The sequence below is a fragment of the Bombus impatiens genome, unplaced genomic scaffold (assembly GCF_000188095.3).
Source record: "Bombus impatiens unplaced genomic scaffold, BIMP_2.2 scf_0344, whole genome shotgun sequence".
Lineage (NCBI taxonomy): Eukaryota > Metazoa > Arthropoda > Insecta > Hymenoptera > Apidae > Bombus > Bombus impatiens.
Window position 1 is genome coordinate 556,561 of NT_176763.1, and position 25,737 is coordinate 582,297.

Here is a 25,737-nt window from a genome sequence, read left to right on the forward strand (position 1 = left end):
TAAGTAATGAAAACTTAATAACTAGTAAATAATTTGACATTAAATGAGTTTCTAGTGATTAAACACGTGGAGCCGTTATTTGGTATGCATAACTACTGAACATATATTTCAAATCTACATCTTGGTGCCAATCAAGTGCGCCGGCGTATCAGCACATCGGATACGGAAACATCGACGTAATGGAACGATGTGTTTGCTGTCCGCGCCATGTTTAAATAGCGCGGTTGTAACTCATAGTGACGTAGTCCAAGAAAAATTCCAATTATCTCATACTGAGACGACAGACGGTTGCTTTAGCGTTGATCCTAATAACTGCATCATTGCGAGAAGGAAAATTTTGTTACAGAAATACTTGTCATTGAGTTTTAACTGAAACGTGGCTTAAAATACGAAAGTTCACAACATATCTTCGAAGAAGGATTTATTACAGTGGCAGAGTGCTTTTCGAAATTAAGTGACGTAATGTATTTTACTTCCATGCGGGTAATTACCAGTAAAGAGTCTCCACCCTGTGTTTCCCAGTGTTCAAGTGACTTCTTTTAAAAGCAATATACGTTTAAAAATTAAAAAGTAAATAGAGACATGCTTCAAACAGATGATTTACCGCGTATGACACCATTGTCACCCGGCAACAATGCAATAGTTCTGAAGTTAGCAGAATTTATCAGCAAGGTAAATACTAAATGTATGAAAATTTGTGATGTACATATATGTGTAATCTGTGACTGTATATACATACATTTTTGCATATATATATATATACTTATTCACACATGTGAATGCTTCCATACATGTCCACGTACTTGCTTGATCACTCATGAACTTGTATTAACAGTTTAAATATGGCAACTACGCACAGTGTGTACCAACATGACCGTAAGCGAAGTTCCTTTAATTTGATTTTATACAATTCCATTCCCTCTCTTTCTTTCACAAACATACGCGTAAACACACATTCTCTCTCTCTCTCACTCCCTCCCTCTTTCATCCTCTCTCTGTTCCTCTCGCACCTAAAAATAATAAATACTAATGCATTAACAAATTATAAGTTTTTGAAAGAACTTTCTTTTACATTTACAAATTGTATTTGCATTTATCACAATACAAAATTATTTATATAGGAATTTAGACGGACATGATTTATCGAATTATCGACAAATACTTTAGTTTTATATGAAAACTACGAAGAAAAATACCTTAGTTGTCATTTTGCCACACTTCAACTATAAATCTAACTTGCAAATTATATAGTTTTTATTAACATATTAATGGTAGAAAATATGTACATTTATATTATTATTGCTATTCAAGTAGGATTACTCAATATCATTATCCATTTAAACAATGTGACTTTATAATAAGTAACGGAATAAATTCAAATGACAAAAGAATAACTATAAATATAATTATTACTACAGAAAAGAACGACAGCATTCGTAATTATACATATGTGTAAATATAATCTCGAAAAGTTTTATTGTGTATACTCTGAAATCAGAATAATCATATATCAATAAAGCAATAGTAAAAAATGTATTATATCTGTGCATATGTAAATGGATGTTAACGAAACTGTTACGTAATGAGTGCAAACTTCCATGCAATAAAAAAACTGGTGAAAATGCAATGAAATAATAACATCGTTATATAAGTAAGTATAATATGTTGCACTTTAATAAAGCATCGATAATTCGTTTCGAAAATCAAAATATCTCTGCTAACCGTTACATTCATCTTCTGCTTAATTTCGGTATTTAATTAAACTATACAAATATGTACGCGTATAAATGAACTTGTGAAACATTTATGTTTATCTACTTTATAAATTACGCCGTAAATAACCTCGAATAAGTTAATACCACGTGTATTTGTATATTAATTTGTAAGCTTCATTGCATCATCATAAAGTATCACAGTATTCCGATAGCCATTAGCATTTGAAACAAAGAAATTAATATTCCGTAAATTGGAATAAGAAATGGTGTACGTCAGAAATTTAAATCCAATGAGGACAGTTTAATGACAAACGGATTGGTCGTTTATGGAAACATATAGGGAGAAGCATAGACTTGGTGCGGCCCTGAGAAACGACGTTGCCGAAGTGAATGCTGAGTCACATATCGCGAACGATCTCTCCCAGGAAGGTGTGCTAGTTCGTTTCTCTGTGAAATGCACTGTATTGCATTAGTATAACGTTATCACTGTTAGAATTATAACATCATTAAACCAAAATGATTTAAGTAAGGAGGTACTTGGCGCTTGTCGCGGGCCTCGAATATTTAATGGAAACGAATTTAAGGCAGCTTTAGGCCCGGTAGTTCGTGTATCTGTCAGTTTCTACAATTAAATCGAAGTTCTTACTTTTTACTGGAACTGCAACGGTGTGTCAGTGAAAATGAAGTGTTAGTATTAATTCAAAGAAGTATCGCCTTGAATTGTCAAACGAAATTCGAGGCATGCGTAGGACGTGCGCGACGTGTACCGAAGTTTGACGTGGTTAGTGTGTGTTTTGAGGTTATTTTTGTGTTCGTGTAACTGACCTATACTTGTTTAAAGAGAGCTCCGAATCTTTATTTTCATTCTGACAGTCTGTCGAATAAGTTCCTTCAGCAAGAACTTTGAAAATCATCTTTCCTAATCTAATTTAAATTCTGTATTGGTTACACTGAAAAAAAAAAACAAAAGTTTAAAGAGTGGTGTTTGATAACATTGATAATAATTAAGGACACGATATTGGATTCCCTATTACAAAGTAGTGGATAAAATTTTATTCATAGTCAGCGTATTATATCTGTGAACAGTCATGGAAACATTATTAAATATTCAGACTGATCTAAGACATCAACAAAACAACGGTTCAACAACGGTTTCTTTGTGATAACTTGCCTCAAAACGTGCCAAGCCATTGTGACAATAAGCTGAACTAATTCGGATTATAAATAAAATTGTCAATTGGAAGTAATTTAAATATCAAAAACACAAAATGTTGTGTATAAAGAAATTATACCACGAGGAACTATTCCAATTAGCATTGCTACTTTCCTTATTAAGACTAGATCCAGAATCCTACCTTGGTTTGGATATTCAAACCATAGGTGTAGGTTCGTTAGATCTAAACAATGGGTCTAGGTGGCACACTGATGTTCATACAATAGTTCATCGCCCTATCTTTGTACACCCAAAAAACCTAGATTCTATGCTTTTAAATTATGAGAGAGATTTATTTGAAGACTTAAATTCATTAGGAAGATACAATAGAATAAATTCTGGTTTAAATGACATCCATGCATATCTGTTAAATACTGAGGAATCTGGAAGAGATGTTGATATAGCAGGACCTAGTATATCATTTTCTACAGACCTAACTAGGAATATAACATCACCTGACCCATCAAATTCTTCGCAAAGTCCTGACGAACCGGCTAATACGGCAGAACTTACTCAAGAGGTATTTTTTTTCTTATACTTGTTAATGTAAATTTTGGGTTTAACTTTAATTTGACCGTTACTTTACTTTTATCATTACTATTATAACTAATTCAGATGTAGAAGATACTAATGCGAGTACTAAAATTATTGGATAATTTTACATATGTTTGATATACATAAATTATACTTATTTTTTTAATGCAACAAAGTAATTATAATGCTGAAGCAAAGCATTTAATCCAAGATTTATTTGTTTTTATATGACAGTATTCATTACTTTTAAGTTATAAATTTATAGTACAAAATATTTTCAACATAATTTTTAAGTTATAATATATAGTACAAATGTTTTCTCTCCCTATCTTAAAATTATAAAGTGTATAATCTTCTAACAATTCTTTTAATTAAACATTTTTTTATGTAACTGAGAAAATATTTTATAGTTCAGTATGTGTACATAAGTTGTTTACTTTAATTTTATTATTTTTATTTTACATTTATTTTAAATGCGCGATAATATTAACAAGTTAATAATAACTTAATAATAACTTGTTAATATTACCATGCATTTAAAATAAAAGTAAAATAAAAATAATAAAACATTTTTAAAATACTTAAACATTATTTTATGTAATGAAAATATTTAATTAATTATTCATCATTTGTTTATAAATTATCTCTCCTTGATAATATTTTATATTATCGCAATAAAAAACAAAATTTAGTTGAAAGATGCAACTTAATAACAGTATGCCGTGTCAGCGATCGTATTGTCAAAAATACATTATCACGTGTCCTTGAGTCCTTGCAATGACCTACAGCGGTCAAAAATTTTGCAATATTTTTAGTTATGTCGACCGAAGGCTTCAGTATATTCATATTTCCGATAATATTCATTTATTTTTAACCTTATAACGTTTTCTTTATATTCTATATTTATTTTCTTTCTATATTAATACTATTGAAAATGTTATATTTACAAGAAAATATAAAAGTTAAATTTTTTTATTTTTAAACTTGTTTAGAATAAATCAATCACTGTTGTTATCTTGTATTTGAAATTTTGTGTACATAAAGAATATTGCCTATGTGTTAGTATCACCGACCGAGTACTATTGAGGTTCTCATTTTGCATTGAAGTACTATTCAAATTACGAGAGTATTTCCATATATTATCCGATATGTAGGTACAAAATATTTCAAATAATTTAAATAACTTTGTTCTGTCTAATCATATATAAAGCATGTTCAAAAGTAATAATTTAAATTTGAAGTCAGTAAAACAAAGACGAAACGTTTTATTTATATTTAAATGCAATATTAGCAAGTTGAGGCATTTAAAGTCGTTTCACTATATACCGTATTTAGTTTATTGATATTTATAAAAGGAAACATATAATATTAATTAATAAAACTAATTAAATAAAATAAACAAGTTAAGCAGGTTATTTTATGTTATTTTAGCTATATTTTAGCAATTTTTCTATCAGTTTCACATAAGTAGTATTTACTGATACCATTTTCTTAGCGATACCCTTGAATATCCAGGTCACCCATATCAGTTAACTAGGTTAATTAATTGCGTTTCTATTTTTTAATCCAGTATTTAGACGTGTATCGCATGCTTTTAGAATATCTTCAAGGAATATTTTTTTTATAAAGTATACTTCGAAAATCGCATTTGAAGAAAATTAAATACATATATCTCAATAAAAATAATGCTTTTAAAATTAATAAATTTTATATAAATTTAAAAATAATACCGCGATAAACATTTTAAAATTATGAATTGGAAAATTAAGAAAACTCAGCTTGCAAGATAGCTAATTATTATTTTGTCTAAATGTAAATGTTCTGAACTATACATTATGTATATGTCCGTAAATCGATTAGGTATTCTCTGATTAGATAAATATACATATATATGTATTGTAAATCGCTCATGTTCTGCATACTGTTTGTGTATACTTCCTTCTACAGACAACCTTTGTCATTGGATCATACGATTTAATTAACTATCAATTTATTTCATTCCATTCCAATTGTAACTGTTACATAACATGGAAAACGGTAAATATTTTCTACACAAATAAAAATTTTATACACAAAGAGGGCTATTAAATTCCAAGACGCATTTTGTTACTTTTACATATACTATGTATAATTTTCAATTATATATTCCACGTGAAGAGGAATCTTATCGTAGGAAAAAGGAAGTACTCAATTGTGGAGATTTTAATTTTAGATATCAGTTTTTAAAATTCGGTTAAAATTATAAATAACAGATATAAAGAGTACGTTGATTAGTGTAAAAATCAAAATAATATTGCCCAATATACATATATAAGAAACTCTTCTCATTTATTTTATCAGTTGGCCACTAACTCAATGTACTTGAAGATTTGTAGAATGTCACAGATTTAGATACCAATGCCCTACGCTTCTCTTTTACAAAGACTCTTTTCGTTCTCCTGGAAACTTTCATTAGTACAATAATTAAATATTTTGATCGCGGTAATTTATCTTTCTTTGATCAGTAAATTTGGTTTTTAATCATGAATTATAAATATTGTGGTTATAAGCACATGCGACTTGTCGGTGATCGCAGACCTCTTTTTATCGCGTGGCACTGCATCATCAAAATTTCCTGCGAATTCTCGTACAACGGCCTCGATTGCAAAAATAATTGTGTGGAAATACACGAATATAAACGCGTTTCTGGTCGGTTTCGTGAAAAAAAGAGGCGAAAATGCCAGATGCGACCTCGATTCGTTGAAAATTGACGAAAAAGTTTTTCGAAACGTGCTTTTTTCTTTTTCGGAATCTAGTAGATATTCTTGCTTGAAATAACAGCGTATGAATATATTCTATGATTTATTGAGTGTTTATTATCAATAAAAGAAAAAATTAAGAATTTATTGATAACAAAATAAAAATTCTATTAAAACTTAATTCTTGGAATATAACTTGTCTTTTACTTGTTTGCTATGGACATATTTCTATTTATATACTAATATTAAATAATATCATAATATTTTCTAAAAATATAATATTCACATTAATAAAACGTATATTTATTTTATTGAAGAATAGCGTTGCACATATTGTACCGATAAATTGACCAGCCGTCTGGTACAATCTGATAGAATCAAAGCGAATTATTTAACGGATTTAATTATCATCTATTATCAAAGGACACACATGTATTGCCTTTTTACGCAGTAAGAAACAATATTCGTTTATACAAACATTGCATTGTGCCAATTACCTAAATTTCTCTGGCAATTGGTTGATGATATTTTATAAAGAGAATGGGCATATTGTATTTCTTCTTCTACGCAATTATTATTACTCATAAAAGCGGAAAACAAAAGTAATATACAACATACAAAAGATACTATACCGTAATTGTATAGCAATAATCAACATTTGATTTAAAATAAACAACTACTTAATTTAAGAAATTATAATTAAATAAATTATTATATAAATATATATAAGAATATTATTAATAAATTCAAGTAAAATATGAATATTATTTGATAATAAAAGGGATCAATTGTTATTAGTCCAATGTTCGTTGAACAAAGGATTTTATAAAGCACTCTTTATCTTCTATGCTGCCATTACTCATAATTTCTTTCTTCTTCTGTCATGTATTTATAATTGGCATTCTGCCGCATCCACTTGCGTTTTCTCTATTGCGCTGTATCCCAAGTTGTACATGCGCGCCTTTACTTTACTATATGTGGAGCAAAAGAGAAATCAGATAAGTTGCAACTATATTTGTAAAATATCTCTAATAAATATGAGTTTCGCAAGCGCATTTTAACTTTACATCATTTATCTGTATAACCTTAGCACGATCGACTGGTCATTACATATTGTTTGTTAAAATTCAAGTATCTGTTCATTGTCAACTGCCACATATTTATATTAAAAACGAGAATGGTATATATACATGGTAACTTCGCCACGTTGACATTTATTGCCGCTTACATCAGTGAAAATGAATTCTATTATTCACGATGTAGCTACTTATGTTAGCTAATAGTTAAAGGTTTAAGTGCTTTGCAGTTTCTGTTTTTTAATAAAAAATGAAATTTTTCAATAAATTTTAAGGTTGAATAGATTCTGAATGGTAAAATTAATTATGTATATTCCTTTTAATACAACAGCTTACATAAAAGGTATAAATATATGTAAATAATCTTTTAATTTACTTAAAACTACAAAAAGTCTTTGTATACTAATAGTAGTAATCAAACGTTATAGTTCTTGCTTACAAGATTAATTTCTAATTTAATGGTCTGACCATTAAAATCTAGATTTCAATAAATTCAAATCATTTAGAAACTACAGGTGTTTCCTGTTTATAAATAGACAGTGTTGCCTTATCGTTTAGGTCACATACATTTGTTATTATTTTATGTTTATCTTTCATTTATTGTTCTCGTGTTACGCATAAGGAAGTACACAGGTTAGCAATATCGGCGTGTAGTTAAATTATTAAAATCTTTTAATTGATTGTATTCGATCTATAAAAAGTTTCTTTCCTCTAGAGTAATATCTCGCAAAATATTTTATAAGGACTTATTGCAAAAATATTTAAATTACATTTTTCCCCGCACATTTTTCTTGGAAATAAGATTATAATTATAATCTTCATTTTTGGGTATAATTAATTATGGTGTTAATGCTATATATACATATGCATATATAAAACAAATATTCAGTATTCGTGACAATCATGGTGAAACCCTGTTAGTGTGAAAACATCGGGGGCGGAGTTGATGTCATCGAATTCGTAGCAAGTTTTCATTCCCAGAATTAACCCATTTGTGTTCAGTTGATAAAATAAACAGCGAGTGAAAATGAACGTAAGAATAAAACTGCTGTTAAACTACTACTAAATAGGTTTATTGTTTCATAATAGAAAGAAGTACAATTAATTGGCCAAATTTTCTCGACTAAGGCGTGTCGTGGATTCAAATATATATTCAGTTAGATTAAATAAAATTGTCATTTACGTCAGTTTGTTTGACTTTTATTTATCTCATTGACCTGCAGACCGAATGGAACTTTAAAAACATAAGAACACAGTTGTGGAGATCAAAAATAGTTGAAAGAACGCAACAAGATATATATTATAATTAATGATGGTTTTATTATCGATGACGTTCTTCGATTTAATATATACAGACACTGCGTCCAATTTATTTTCTGTCTTATATTTAACGAAAATTTTAATTACGTCTTTGCAAAAATCAAACAGTGTTTCATACAACATCTTCTAAGGGATGATTTGCTCAAGTATTTAAGATATTTGTTCGTTTTCTCTGTGCCGCTTTCTTGTCAAACTTGAATCACATTCTAGTTGAAATCGTTGCACTCATTACAATCAAACTCTTATTTGCAAAATTTCTCTTAACGCTGCTCGTTTAACTATTGGAGAAAACTTTGACGCTCTGCCGAATCGCTTTTTCCGCTAATGATTTTCTTTTTTTCTTTCCTCAAAAAATTGCCAATTACATTCTGACATTTGTATAAGAAGTTCATAATTTTCCGCTACATCGTTTCATTATCTTCTAAATGCAGAACTTACACCCTTATCGTTGTTTGTAATATGTCTTATAAAAGTAACGATAACGGCTTCCTCTTTTGCATAAAAATACAACTATACATTTTTTCCCGCTAGCAATCATGTTCTGGACTAAAATTTAAGCAACATTAAGAAAATATATTTAACTAAACACAGTTAAGACTCTATCATGCATAACATCAGGAATCTTTGTTTGAAATATTTTTCACCTTTTATCCATAATGAATGCTTAAGTATTCAATACATTATGATATATTGAATTGTTATTAAGTATTCAAATAATAAGAAGTTTCCAAATACTTTCGTTTAGCTTATTTTTGTACGTATTTATATTCGGAAACATAGCGTAGTCTGCCTTCAATTTTGTATGATAGACCTCGCAATGAATGTCTAGCAGCTTATCTTCTTTACTATTTAATGGCAGTGAAACGTAGCTAGCTATATAATACCTAATTGTTTAAGCAGCAATGCGTGTGTCCTTGTTTCAACGATGAATCTTTTCCTTCACTTCTTTCTGTAATAATATTTCCTTAACAGTGCATACATTCTCATATTTGTCCTCGAAGTTCGATAGGATTAGGATATTAAGCATTCTCGTAAATCTCCTTCGTAGCTGTCTCGCATCTAATTTCTGTTTCTCTCTCAAAATTTTCGATTTTTATTATGTATTTTAATTCCTAGAAATATTAACCGTTTAGTTGTATAGTTGTTCAAGCAGAAGAAATGTTTACTGACGCCTTGTCCAAATTTATATTTATATCTTTCTCTTTAACAGTCGTCCTGAATGATGTTTATTTTTGCCTTCGACAAGACAAACTTAAATTCAGCTACGTACGTTTTTTGGCATTTTAATATCTGTTTACGACAATCGCTTTCGCAATATTGCGTTATATTTGAAGTAGAGATTGTCTGATATGCCTTAATATGATAGTTGATAACTCGGAGAGAATTATCTTATACATATGTTCGCAAGTGGAAAATTGTCCCTTTTTAATGTAATCTCTCTTAATGTTGTCTTGAAACTAGTTCAGTTTAAAGGAAAAATACAAATAACGATTCTTTCATAGTCTACTCAAACTTAAGGTATTTTTTAACATTAAAGAGATGCGATTGGCTTTAAAATGGCTGTCGAAAAGTAATAGTTTCAATACATAATACGAACTGAAAATATGTATTAATTGAGATCCTAATCATCATCTTCCTATATCTCATCAAGATTATCACGTGGTCAAATAAATGTCCCTTTCGTTTATTCCCTTTGATTTCACGCATCACTGGTCAGAAATCCGATTTGTTACATTTTCTGAGATATTTCATTGTTTGCATCTATATTCAATATATTCGTACTTCATTTACACGAAATTTACCCACGGGATTTAATTCTTATACTTATGAATTAAATTCTTATTAAAAACATGCTGCCGATTTGGGTAGCACTTACGACATACACGTTAATAGAAAGCTTTTTGATTTTTATCTCTTCTTGAATAGTATATATGTATATACAGGATGTATATACAGTATATGTAAAAAAGAAGTCGAAAATATAGAATACAAATTTTTCGTTTGAGGCTTCGTTTTCGAGAAAATCGACTTTGAACTTTCGCTCGGTACGCGTGCGGTACGTTATAACGGATCTTATTGTAGATCGTTGTCTCGATGGAAAAATTAACAAAAAAATTTTTTATTCTATATTTTCAACTTCTTTTTTCGCGTAGAATCACCCCCTTTCCGCTTGTACCACCAGTTACCAACCATCCTGTATATATATATAATAAAACATACTTTTAAAAAATGTAACAAGTTCAAAGAAACTATGTTATATAATGATTTTATTAGCGAATTGATTTAGTTATCAAAAGGAAAGATATAATGAATGAAATATATGAAATTGTTATTTGCACTTGCGAAGAACAGAATTGTACGCTTATAATTCTTGATTTTATTTCCCTAATATATCGATAAACATTTACCATAAAATTACTAATAGTTGCTGAAAAATACTTTATACATTTAATTGCAATACTCGTATCATTTATATTTTACTCGTAGAAGGAAAACTAAGCTGATTCATGATATGTAGATTATCTGTAGAACGTCATTTCGTTTCCACTAGATTGCTGTGATACGCATCGGAATCGTAAATGCAATATAAGAAGTATTTATTAAAATATATATATTATACGTAATTGACCTTGCCCATTTAACATTATATAAAGTTCGGTTACAGATTTTATTCACTATATTTCCTCTATAGAAAGAGTGTTTATTGACTTGTAAAGAAGATTTTAAAATACTTTATCAGGCGTAAAGATTTTTCGTTCGCGTCACAGAAATAGTAATCCATAAATTTTCATAAATCAGCATAGTAAAGATATGCAAATGATAACCCCGCTGACCCGATATGGTTGAAGAACAAAGGTATACACCTTTTCTCGCACGTATTCACCAGTTGGAATCCCAGTTGGATATCTTCTAGTGCGACTCGTGTTGTCCCCGAGATAAGATTTAGGTTAGCTGTTGTGTATGTGTGTCTTTCTACGTAAATTTACTAAATTGGAGTTACTTCCGGTTAATTGGCACGTAAGATGGCGCGAAGGAAGAAAAAGCAGCCGCGAATGATCTCTGTCTTTGTACATGATGATGTAGGTTTCAGACTTTGCTTAATCGTTACATTAAATGTTCTCTTGTAAAAAATGTTGTGTTATAATGCTTTCTACATGAAAAAAATAAAATCATATTTTACACAATAATTTGTTTGAAATAATTATTTCAATTTTACACAATAATTTGTTTGAAATGCTTATCTCGAAGATTACACTCGTAATTGTTATATTATTTAATATCTATATGTATAGTAAATAAAAATCAGTGAATAATTCATCATATACGAAGTATAAATAATTGCGACAATGATTAGAATAATATTATGAAATTTCAATATTATTTCATAAATTTTAACGAATAAAATATATAATTAATTTATAATAGATAAAACTATTTTATACAATATACATTATATATATATATATTTTTTTTGTAGTGGGAAACTAAAATAATAAATTAAACTAATAAATAACATATTAACAATGTACATATAACATTAGCCCATAGAATTTTATTCTTATATTTAGAGTACCTACTTAGTGAAAAAAATTTGTATTGTTTTGTTTCTGTTTCAGGTATGTACTATTAATCCAACTTCATTTGGTAATGAACATTATTTAAACATTTTCAATATCCTACTCTTCTGTGTGATAAAACTAAGTCTTTTAGAATTTGTTAAAAAAAAGTTCTGTTGATTTATTGTACCAACATTTATGGTAAGTTTTTCATATATCGAATGTCGGATTACTACGATGAAATCTCTATCGCGTATAAATACGAGGTATAAATCTCATGTATAGCATATGAGGTTAAAGAGTATCGTCTCATTTGTTATTTTCATCGTTAAATCTCCGATTAATATTTATTATTTTAACATGAAAACATATATTAGATATATAGCAAGCAATAGTACACTCTTATGAATCAGAAAAACGAAATAAGTAACATTGCAAAATAGTCATGGTACATTCGTGTCATCTTAATTTTAATGTACAAACATTTAGCAGTTTTAGCTACGTATTACGATTCAGAGTTTAAAAATTAATGATAGGAAAAAATGCACGAGTGCTAACTAAAAATACAAGAAATTGTGATTATTTGCAATTCTTCAGATTGTTTGGGAAAAGTGTTTTAAAAAGATTTCAGCCAAGGTTAACAAGATCGAAACCAGTCACAACAGCCTTTGCAAAAATAACTACATTCTGTGCTTTACAACGTCCGTTCTTTCGAGTGCAATGTTCTTGTAACCTTCGCAAATTGTACCCACGCATATTTGGCGTCAAACTCGTAGTATCTAGATTCTATGCTTTTCTCTTTTACCAATTATACATTCAAACAAATTATAAAAAGTAAAAAGTTCTGAAAAGTGCTTATAGAAGATTATAATCACTCTAGCTACATTTATATATATTTTTTAAATTATTATATTGATATAAATTTATATTTGTCAATATAATATATAAGCATTGTATCTCTATTATTCTGTTTTGTCAACAGTATTTTTTCTTTATCGATAGATCGAAGTAATCGATCAGTTGATACAAGTGGTATCTTTATTACCATCGGTTAAATCATTTTGTTAAATCAAAATGATTCGTTTAGTTTTACTGTAAAAACTTATTTATCGATTACAATTTTTAGTGTTATTATTTTACATTTTGTTAATTAAATATACTTAACTTATACATATTACACTTAACTTATTCATTTGTTTGCCACTGTCATATATTTTAGCCTCGTTTTCTTATAAAAAATTTTGTTAATATTGTGATATCAAATAAAAGAGTGAACTATTTCTGATTGAGAGAAAATGTAATACATATTTTATTTTTATGCTATGCAATGTAAGCATGTATAAAAATACGCATACAAAAATAAAAAATATATATGTATTTTTAACTAATATAAAATTCATACTTTTCTTTTAAGGATATCAATAACATTTATTTAAATTGCTTCTAAATTAGCATCTGTTATTGTAATAATTTATAGCGTGTATTATATTCGAAAACAATGAAACGTACGGATGGTACAGCAAATTACTTTACCTACTCTGATATATTAAAATATTGCATATGTCTCAGATATTTATATATTTAAGAACAATGTCACGTTGCTTTATACACTATATTTCAAGTGTTACTTAAATAGTAATATTTCATTGTACTTCCCCCCCCCCCTAATAATAGAATTTCATACATCTAAATCAATGTAATTTAAGATATCTTAATATTATTCTTAGAACACACGATACATAGTACGTTTAATATTATCTTTAGCCGAAAATGACATACTGTATAATTAGATAGTACCCATCTTAGATACATAATAAGCATACATAATTACAACACTGATTATACAACAAATTTGTTTAAACTAAAAAATAATAATAATTGTTATTAATTATTATTAATAGATGTGCATGTGTTACTTTACGCAAAGGTTAGTGCAACGTATTTTCTTAAATAATATCTTTTATAAATTCCGGAAAAACTCAAAGAAATTTAAATACAATTGAATTCCACAAAAATTACGCAAAACTGCATTATCGTAACTATTTTTTATTTAAACGTTATTTTATCCTATATACGAAGGTAGTTGCACTTTTTAGAAGAATTTAATTCCTAAATAATTGTCACAAGAATTTTTTGAAAGTAAAAAGATCGTAATACAGTAAGTTACGTAATCGTATATGCTGCGTACTTAGTCATCTTTTTTAAAGAGCGACAAACACGTGTAATTATACCAGAAAATGTATGCCTTCTCCGAAAATTATAATTTTCATCTTTGGATCACAGACTTCGATACAATATCACTTTAGAAGTCATCGGGAAACCTTGAACCTAAGACACCTGACCGCGTGTTGGAAACTTAAACATGCACAATAACTTGATATGTTGGTTAATCATCCTATTAATCATAACTACACATACTGTTCTGAAAGTCTACCGCCAATTTTCTCTCACTCTGTGGTTATTTCCCCAGCCACTGCTCACTTGTGATTTGTGATGATAATTACCGACATAACGCTAGTGCGTGACGTAACCGACGCCATTCGCACAGTAGTATACAGTAGTGTACAAACGCTTGTTTCTTCGTGCGATATGAAATATCATACAGTTGAATGTTAGTTTCAAATAGTTATGAATTTGCAAAACTTCCACCGTAAACAAATAGTTTTATAAATTTTATGTATAATCATAGAAATTTCGTGTATAAACATGCAAATGTTGCAAATTTCGTAATCAATTACGCATTACAAGTTTTATATCCGATTTTATCTTCTAGTATAGCACAAGTTTACAAATTCGCAATCGCACTTCGGATTTCTATACAGGCTCATTCCTTTTTTTTCTTTTCCGTTTTTCTTCTCTCTTTTTTTTTTTTTTTGTTTTTTGAGATGCTTAAAAAGCTAGGCAGACGTTGATTTCGCTTTCTGAGCGTAAATATTGTAATAAGTGCTGTACTTTGAACACTTTGTATACATATTTTTACACGTTACATGCATTCTTGTATCTTTACATGTTCCATACAGATAAAAATCGACTAATAATAAATACAGATTTTATAAAGATTCCTTAGGCTAACAGAGCTGAGTAATTAACGATTCTTTTGGCCAATCATTATCTTATCACAGCGTTAGAATGTGCTCGTGAACCAATGCCAGTGTTAGTTATGGGTTAATATTAATAGTCCCATAATATAAAACTTTCTCCTGTATCAAAGTCCGGAAACAATAATCGACAGTCGACTTAAGACCAGAAACAGCATGATTTTCGCTCGCGGCGAAATTCAACCAGTTCGTGGTATGGGTAGGAGCACTCCAATGCCTATCCGGTACTGGTCGTTATCTCCTCACATGCACAGACCAATCTGTCGTAATCGTTGTCTTCATTCTGGTCGACGTCGTCATTAAAGTCATTCTCCTGAGTAGTATCGTCGTCGATGTCACTATTTGATCGATACTATCAAGAATTCAAACGTTTTCAATAAGTATTCGATGTTGTTTTCGGAGTGTCTTTTGGGCAATACTACTAGCATTGCTCGTTGATTTCTCAGTAAATCGATTTCGTGAAGTATTCGAGTGAAAACTGTGAGTTTCGACGAAACACAACCTAAAATAGCGGTGACGTTCTGCATCCAGTGAAACATAAGTGCGGTGTGTAGACCGAAAACGAAGTTTTTATCAGAGTTTTCACAGTGATATCTTTTAAGTAAGCTTTACTTTTTTTTAACTGTACGGAATATTTAACTCGATCAAAATGTCTATGGTGGTAAGTTGAAGAAAATATAAATCTAAAAAAAGAAAAAAAAGAGAGAGTCCAAATCTAGAATTGCTTAGACTTCTCCATCTACTTCTATACTTTTTATTAAATTTTTACTACTGCATTTACGTCTTTTTTTTTTTTTTTTTTTTTTTAAATTTTTTAAAAAAAATTTTTTTTTTTAAAAAAAAAATTTGTTTTTTTTTTTTTTTTCAAGCAAACCATTTGGTCTTTCGATTCGTTCCGTTTCGATTTTCGAAAGTTGTCAAGTATATTTCTTTCTTTAATATCTCTAAGTTTATACATTGAAGAAAATCAATATAAAAAGAAAATTTAATCGGTACGATTCAAAATCCTTTTACTAGTTACGTAGGATACAGAAATATAAAAATATCATTCTTACCATAATTATTAAACGAAGGTACTTAGGTACTACATGCCATATCATAACCTTACTTTCGGACGTTGATGGAGAAATATTAGGAAGGACAATTAGCTTCGGTCTTCGATAGATTTATCGCTAAGACTACTTAAATATCTGTAGTTTAATGTATAGTAGACCCGTTCAATATCAGGAAAACAATGTACTCCAAAAGTACTGAAGAGCAAAAGTCAGATATTGGAAAAGTGATATATTGCAGAATGTTATGGGAACCCTCTAGCGGCGATTGCCGAAAGCATCTTTATTCCACATAGAGTTAAACTTAAAATCATTTATTTGATGGAATACAATAAAAATTCTGTTCCTCTGTTTCATCCTCTTGAATCAATTTTCAACTAAAATTTATTGTTTTTAATTATAATAATTTAATATTTAGTTAACTCTCTCAGTTGCTATAACCTTAATTTATAGGTTTATTAAGGTACTGTACATATATAAAATTGTATTTCTTTATAGTGTCGCAAATGAATAAGTAAAACAAATAATTTACAAATATACATGTTTTAACATATTGCTTTTTCAAGATTTTTTTATTTCCTTTATCTCTGAGTAAATTAATTTCTTCGAAATTAATTTGTTGCGTAGGTTTGCTCTTAGTAGTAAATATCACTTCTGATTTTAAATTCCTTTTTGCCATTGATATACAGCTTGATCGTATCTAAAAATCATCCTCCATGGTTTTTCGAGTACTTGCAATAGCTGAACAAAAAAAAAAAAAAATATTTCGAACAAAAAGTGACCAGCTTTCAATCGGCTACAGATCGTGATATTGAAAATTAAAAAAAAAAAAGATTTTATTTCGATGAAAAGGACACCTCTACTTTCTTGTTTTGTAGAAATCTTTTTTGAGGGAAACCGTAGAAATAAACAACTACTATATTGTCTTTTCTTATCTTTCGTACAATAATTTTTACGACATTAGAGTTATAGTATCCTTTAAACTAATCATTCTTCCAACACAAGTACCTTAATACCTTTTTGTAAAGAATTAAAAAAATTGCATCAAATGGTGTATAACAAAATGTATTATTCCGTTTAAAAGAAATAGAGCTTACCGTGACCTTTCATCGATTTTTATTTTTGAAATTTTCAATATCACGATCTGTAGTCGATTGAAAGCTGATCACTTTTTGTTCGAAACATTTTTTTGTCCAGCTTTTGCAAATGCCTAAAAAATCGCGGATAAGTAGTGATTTTCAGGCCACCCTGTATATACATCTATGATTATACTGTTGACACGTGCAAAGCATGGCGCAATAATATATTTTCTTGGCATGAATCGTTCCTTCAATGATTAGAATCATCGAGCTGGTGTAAATTAAACAGTTTTCCACCTTTAAAGATTCGTTTCCTGACATCGTATATCTGTAACATACCAATAATTATTTCTTTATATAATGTACAATTATATAATTCTATTCAGCAATATTATACAATGGTTCTGTTCTCTTTTTAGTTGAACTAAACGCAGAAGAAAATGGTAAATTAAGTTAAATGAAAACTAAAGTAGTTATTAAATAGTTATTCGTCGAAGAAACGAAGATCTTGTTTTTAAAATTTACATATTTTTCATTTATTTTAAACATACCTGAGCTTCTAGAATACATCTTATTCGTAAACTCTTCAAATTACTGAATTTTGAAGCAATTTATTTTGATTTTGTATTATATTTATACTAATCTATCATTGTTACAAATCTATTTTTTCAAAATACATAAGGTGCTTTAAACTATAGTATAATGGCCGTTTAATGGTTAGAACTTCAGTATAGAAGATTAATTATGATTTTGGTAAAACATAAATTTGCATAACTAGTTAAACACGTTTTCGTGTCCAATTTTAATAGATTTCGCATTAAAAGATTTCGTAGATTACATTATCACGTTACTCATAGTAACTTTAGGTAATAAAAGGAAATTATAAACAATGCTTACAAAAGTTTATTAATTTTTCCAATAGAACAGATGAACTTCTCAATAATTTCATGTCGGTTCATTATTTTTTAATATTTTGTAATAATTTATTTTTGATGAAGTTATCTTATTACAAGCTTTACAAGATCCTATTATAAATTCAGTAATAAAATCACATTTATTTTATATTCAACGGAATACAATGTTATTTGTTCCAGTTTTTGTATACGAAAGTGGTTATCGTATTAACTTTATACTTCAAAGATACTCTACTGTGTTTTTCAGATTTTCAAAGATTTATGACTATTATAAAATGACTATCAAACAATAATATGTTTCTTCTTGTATTTACTTTCTATTAAAAGTTTCTTTTCTGAAAGAAATCAAAAACTCTGTACAACTTTGTGTTACTGGAGCATTTCTTATTACATCAATTTTATTGTAGCATTATATCAAGCAACATTATATAACAGATAGTATTTACTGTATCTGTAGGTTCAGAATAATATCACAAACTAGTGGTTCAGCTAGTTTTATCGTTATTAGTTTAGCAAACTAGATTCAGTAAAATTGTGCTTATATAGTTAAGATTCAATCAGATAAAGTACAGATAAAATGAAGAGTTTATGGCTCTTTCATATGTTACGTAATAAAGTTTCAATTTGAGGAAATTATCAGAAAAGTGCTCGTTTAATAATTGAAATATTCACAATAGATTGGTAAGATACGCGATATCAGTATGTTACTTAAAATACTCATTTTTATTGGGTATGAGCCATATCTTTTGCATCAGAATTTTTAAACCGATACTGAAGTGTACATGTACCAATAGCTGAAGTAAACAATGTTTAATATTTTAAGAAATTTAATACTATGGCCTTATCAGAGTGTTCGAATACTGAAATAGTTTTCATTCTAACATATCACTAGATAGGTTTCTCCTCTAATGAATTTATAGTTTAAGTATAGTTTTTAACAGAATATAATAAATATAAAGCAGAGACTTAAGAGACAACATTACGTCATCAACGTTATCAAAGAAAAATTCTTTTGTAAAGTTTCTTTCATTTTTCAATTCTGAAATCCGACGTATAATGAATACTTATTGTTTAGCGAAAATATAATTCACGCACATAATACAATTTTAATTCATTCAGCACGAAAGTTTCTACGTGCACTTGGAGAATTTTAAAGAGTGTAGAAAAATAAATAAGCTCGATTCTTGGTTTTTCTATTGAATTCCACTTGTTCAGCATTACGATCTTCCGGTACACGCATTTTGCGTAAAATTTATCCACAGAGGAGCAGTCCTCGTTCAATACGATTCATCTTACCAGAATAAATTCGACAAGTTACCGGTTGATGAAACTTCGTATAAATTATCTGCGTTGTTATCCAGCGTTAATATGACTCCAATAGGTGGCGATGGAAGCACATAGGATATTGCAGATTCCTATATCGAATCTCAATGTGAAAATATATTCAAACGCGTGTATTTTTTTTACACCTATACATATGTGTAGCTTTTCATTGGACATTTCCATTACGTAAAATATTGAATTTACGAAGTAATATTATTGGGAAAATTAATTGACTAAAATAACATTGCTCGAAGCTACCTGTATATCTACGAATCACGACATTATAGCAACCTAAATCAAAACTAAACAAGCAATCAGGATCGTTCCTCGGTTATGTCGGCTTCAGTTTGACAAATTATAGTAGCTTCAAGATAACAGGTAAGATAAACACCTTGATGTAGTAAAGGTGGTCTCGCATCAGGTTGTTGTCAATGTGTCAGGACTTGTTCTTTGGAACGGTTCAGAACTGTACCTTGGCATAGCACATACATTATCTATGTTCGTTCAAACTACATCTTATTTTTAATATTCTTATTTTCTCAGCTGATTCCATATTCGCTCTTTGAAAATATAAAACGAAGTATTAGAATTGTATTATTAGATTTTAACACACGAAAATTATATCAAGTTGGTTATTATTAATTTGTAATAAATAAAATTTCTATTATACGTGAAATTAAAATTCTGCTAAAATTTAAAAGCTTAACAGTTACATTGAAATATTTCATTTCAATTCGTATTAAAAGAAAGTTTCTCCTCTACGCAGAATTAAATTTCTATTCTACGCGTAATAAAGTTCCTACTCACTGTGATTGTGTATAGCATTATAGAGTTTTGTTGGTAATTTAAAAAACCATAATTCCGGTGTTATTATTATATTATACATTCACAGACTAATTAATTTAACCGCAAATGTCTACTTGTGTGTCAGATGAGCCGACAATTGATGTTTCTTCAAAGACTGCCGCTAGAGGTTTCAAATGTATAACTTATTGTGAAAAATGATGGTTATGACAGACCACCTTTGACGTTTACGTAGAATTTTTGTAAGATTACCATAAACACGTTTGCCACCCTCTATCACGGACAAAGTAGGTAGAATAGTTTTGCGTCCCTTCTCGAGGAGAAATGTTGCGGCAATGACTAATGATACTGAAATACTTTGGAAAGAGAGGACCACGAGAAAACATAGAAGAGAAAGTCAGGAACGTACCACGTCACTTTAACCGCAATTTCATTTGACTTATTATAGCTTTAAAAAGAAAATTAATTTTTGTTAGTGAAGTTCTTTTCTTTTCACATCACAAGGCTATTATATCAAGTAGCTGAAACGTAGGATTATTTGGATCAACCAAGCTCCAATGTCTTGCAATCTCTCGAACTTCGTACGAAATAATCCAATTCGTATATTACGAAGCGCTATGAGCTTTTAAGCTATGAATAAGAAAATGTCGTGTATTTTATATTCAACAATAAAAAAATTTCGAAAAAACGAGGAAATAATTCAAATAATCGTAGGATTGGAGAAATAAAACAAAAAAGAAAAACAAAAATAAAGATGAGATTGAACAAACGTTTCAAGTTCAGCAAGCTAAGCAATTTTAGAAATCGTCTTTTCGACAGTTTGCGTCAATAATAAACTAGGGGACGAATTCTCGTTCATTAACAAGAAAAAAATCCACGATTGGCCAGTAATTACGATGATGGGAACAAAGACAGTTGTATAATAAGTCTGGGTATGTCGGCATAGCATAATGCAGGCGTTATATCGGAGATATTATCGGTACTTACATCGGTGTCTCTTTCCGTCAATCGGCTGTCCATCCAATTCCTTGAAGCTGCCGACCTATCGAACTCTGGGGTGGATTCGCGATTCTTGCCTTAACCTTCCTGCCGTCAGCCATATCCGGCTCGTTAACATTTTTTTAATCGACACCGTGAGTCCGAATACTCGGCAACGTGTTCACCGTTGCCACGATACTCGGTTGATTCGTGCCGGATGCGTTTACACTCCTTTATAGCCTATAAATTCAAAGGGACGCCGTCTTCTTCATTTGTCAACCGCCTCTTCGACCCTCCTTGCTACGCCTTCTAACTATTCTACGATAAGAAAGGACCATCATCCCACTACGGCCAGTCACGTCGATCTTGCTTTCTCTGCTCTTTCTTATTCCCTTCGTCCCACTCTCCCTCCTTTCACCGTCTCATATTTTTTATACGGATATCATCACGGAATTTATAACTTTTCTTATTATCTATTGGCATAATACGCGTGTACGCGTGTAATACGAAGTATGAGAATTATAGGGGAAGAACGTGATATAAGTCGCATTTCTATTCTTTCTTTAAATTTTCATTTCTATACGGCGTACGTATTATCTGGTTTTTCAATTGCCAGTATATTCCGAGTATCGAAATATTTCATCTTATTCGTTTATATACCTCGATCCATACGTATGACGAAAAGTATTTACGTTTTCGTTATTTTTATTCACCTGCGCCAGCAACTTAACGTAAAATAGGTTGACGAAGTTTCAAGCGAAGTTGGAAATAATGCGCGATAAAAGTATCGAAGTAAAAAAAAGTATGTATGTACGTATAGATGTAAGACATCTGTAAATGTCAATTGGCCAATAAAGCAACACTTCTGCCGCTATAACCAATTAGCTGAAAGAGAAGAAGCAAGGAAAACCAGAAACAGAACGTGGGATCGTAGAATGGCAGCGATATTGTGTCATAAGAAACGTGTCGTGTTAACGTCTAAACGGTAACAATAACGGCAATATATAATGATCGTAAATAAAAATATGGTCATTAATATACCAAGGTACTTTCATACTTCATTAAATATGTATATTACCTGATAAATAATTGGCACGTTGCTTCATACTATTTTTTATATATATTTTTTTATAGTTGTATATAGTCTCATTGTGTAATTTTTTAAGTATTATTTCTCAGAAACAGTTTCAAAGTTGCAAATACGAACGTACCTATTCTTCTTCTTCTATTCTTACGTAACCATGAATCATTATTGCTTTATGGTACGATCGTAAGGCAATCAATTGCAGGAGACGCGGCGGCAAAAGTTCGAGAAGTGTCTCGCTATTCCTCGGGGATCGATTCTGTCGCGTCTAATTCTTTCTTTCGGATGTTTAACAACAGAAAAATACATTCAAAATTTAACGGTCAGCTTCCGATGGATCAAGCGATTCCGTTCCCGGGGCGTACAAAATGTCTCTGGAAATATTTTGACGTCGAGCAAGATCCCCGTGTGATCGATGCCAGTTCCCCAGAGATTACATCGTGAATTGCAGTTTCTTCGCGGCGGACGCGCACTGCATGGACTGCAGTTCTCCGTTTGATTCTCACAGAAGCGCGGCTCACGACGAATCAAAGCGACCCGCTAACATCTGTTCGTTTCTACAGTTTCTTGGATATTCCCGCGACTTTCCACGATCAACCGCGTCGATGGTCGTTCCGCGTAATCACAATTGCCGTGGATCGTGTTATATGGATAATTCCAAGTATATTTGCAGAAGAAAACAAAGTAAATGCGAAACGTTTACGATTCGCAACAGAGTTATTTACGAGTATATAAACTAATTGGAAATAGATTAGGATTACCTAGGAATTATTTACAATGGCGGTGCTGCCACGGAACAATCTATTTTATAAACTTTTGCGCGAATTTTACAAGTTCGCGGCAAAGATCATTCTTACCTATCTTTGTCTTTTTCTAAGAAATTTACGGGATACCTACAGTTAGAAGACTGTCCAGACTTTAACTTCTTAGAAGTTCAATTTTGAAGTTTGCGACGAATAATCAAACTTGTACATTACAAGCCACGGGATTAGTTTTTGATATGATAACGTCAAAATGAGAAGATACCATGTACTTTTAGCTCAGCAAGAAAAATATCAGTAGCGAAAAAATGATCCTATAGTGAGATAATATTCAAACAAAATTCGCATCGAACGAAGTAGTAGCTTGCAGGGGTTAAATATTTGCTCGAACTCGAGCGACTTTGACTAATCTGAAGCTAAACCGAAAGTTTAAACTTTTACGTACGCAATCAAAGTCTTACAAAAATATATAAACAAGTTTAACGCCTTCACATTTAAAACTTTATCGCGTAAGATTCATGAAAATCAAAGAAGGCAGATTTTCGGCGAAGTTTTATGATATTTTAACTACGAAACAAAGAATTCTCGAAAGAAATATCGAGAAAGGGTGGCGTCACTCAGGGGGTTGCTCATACTGGGATTAAGTTTTCCATGAAAATTCACCATCAGTGCAGTGGGGATGTTGTCCACTGTAGAATATTTAAAATCAGTACAAAGTATCTGCAATATATTGTCATGATACGTGAATCGTAGGGCACACATCGAGTCAGTAGAAATAATTAACGCCTTCGAAAGTCTCGTACGAAGAGGACACGAGGTGATTAGTTCGGCTAGTCTGACAGTCCAGAATCTTATTTGCACTAATGGCGGCCATAACCGAGTGAAGGCGTCCGTCGTGAAATCGCTGGACGCAAGACCGGTTTTCTTCCCCGCGTAATTACAAGCTTCGAACCGATCGCGCGCTATCTCAGAAAAAATCGCCGCTCGATCTGCGGATCTTGTCGATTTAATCAAAAACGACATTTTTATGGGTTTTCGCGGAAGCATCGTACGCCGGGACACGTTAATTATTAATAATCGTCGAGGAACGGCGAAACCGACGTCAAAAAAGTAATCTCGTGTATAGAAAAGCGAAAGAATCAAGCTTCCTAACATCGTGTAGAAAAACAACATACCTACCTGTTCGATTATGTATGACTCCGAGATTGATCGTAAAGGAAAAGAATTTCTCTGATGATTAACTTAGCCGAGAAGAAGTTGACTTGTTTCGAATTGAAAATAAAATTTGCCTCATCTATTTGCGATATAAAAGATTATACAGATACACTGCATATAGTACGCATGTGCATGTAACAAATCGCGCAACAAATTAGATCGTTTATGAATGTTACTGTTATATATCGTAACGATAAATAAATATATAAATCTGTAGGAAATGCGATTAATATAAAATATCTACAGCTAAGATTATCGTATAAAATTATCGAGCAAAAGATTCTATGTCGTCTATGCTATCACGTATATTGAAATGAATTTTGAGACATTGCCATGGCGTTCGATTAACGTTCACCTTGAAGCTACGAAAGATAATCAAATATTAAGTGTTTGAAATAACAAAAGACGGCATAATGTAGAATGTACAAAATGATTAGCTCTAAACTTCACTTAACAAATATATGCCATACGAAATCACGTTAAACGTAAAACAAAATTTCCCAACTTTGCCTTACCTTGCTTTCCATCTTGATCCGATAAGTTAGCCGCTTCAAAGCGATCCACCGATGCCAAAGAAATCTATCCGCGTAGTAATTAAATCGAAATGGACGTATAGATAAAATTATAATGCGTTCTATGCCTTAAGTACAGATATTAGTGAGACAAGTCTGAGGCGTACGTTGAAAAGCACGTGCGATAATAGAAGATAACGCTATACGTTAATAATTATAATAAGATTTATAGTTTCCTCTTTAACGTCGAGCCGCGCACATACTCTTTTTTTCTTCTTCTTCTTCTTCTTCTTCTTCTTCTTCTTTTAAAATTATCGCCCAGCGTTTCTTGTTTCATCTACGATCAACAGTACACGCACGTCTTCGAGGTATATACGAATAAAAAGCGGAGAATACATAATACGTGGGCTTGGCGGTACACCTCGGATACATCGCGGCGCGGGGGTTGAAAAAAGAGAAGGAGAAAGAGAAAGAGAGAAAGAGAGAGATAGAGATAGGTACGCCCCTGTTGGGGTGAACGTTCGTGACGGCATCGTCGGCGTTCCCTTTGTACACACGCACCGCCCCTCACTGCTTTTGCCTCTCACCGATATATCCCACAACATAAGTACACGTTCGCCCTCTCCTGCACGCTCTCCCCCTCCCTATTTCCCTCTCTCCCTCTCTGCCTCTTTCACCAGTTCGACTTGCGTGGATACATTATACGAATTACATTGATGATACGTCGATGGGACACGAGATAGGGGCTGGTTTGGCTCCAGCCC

The 25,737-nt window shown here is 30.8% G+C and overlaps 1 protein-coding gene across 7 annotated transcripts in view; it reads left to right on the top strand.

Moving 5' to 3' along the window:
* The first annotated feature begins 253 nt into the window (after positions 1-253).
* The window catches only part of LOC100744774 (segmentation protein cap'n'collar), a 116,093-nt gene continuing 90,609 nt past the window's right edge, over positions 254-25,737 (top strand). The window contains exons 1-2 of one of the 7 annotated variants that reach the window (XM_033320751.1): positions 11,548-11,676; positions 12,214-12,241. In XM_033320751.1, the coding sequence (XP_033176642.1) occupies positions 11,669-11,676; positions 12,214-12,241 (36 nt within the window). In that variant the 5' untranslated portion in view covers positions 11,548-11,668. Of the gene's footprint in view, positions 673-2,105; positions 3,449-11,543; positions 11,677-12,213; positions 12,242-15,512; positions 15,913-25,737 lie in introns of those variants that run through there. The other 6 variants (XM_012385718.3, XM_024367702.2, XM_003489558.4 and 3 more) reach the window with 6 other exon arrangements.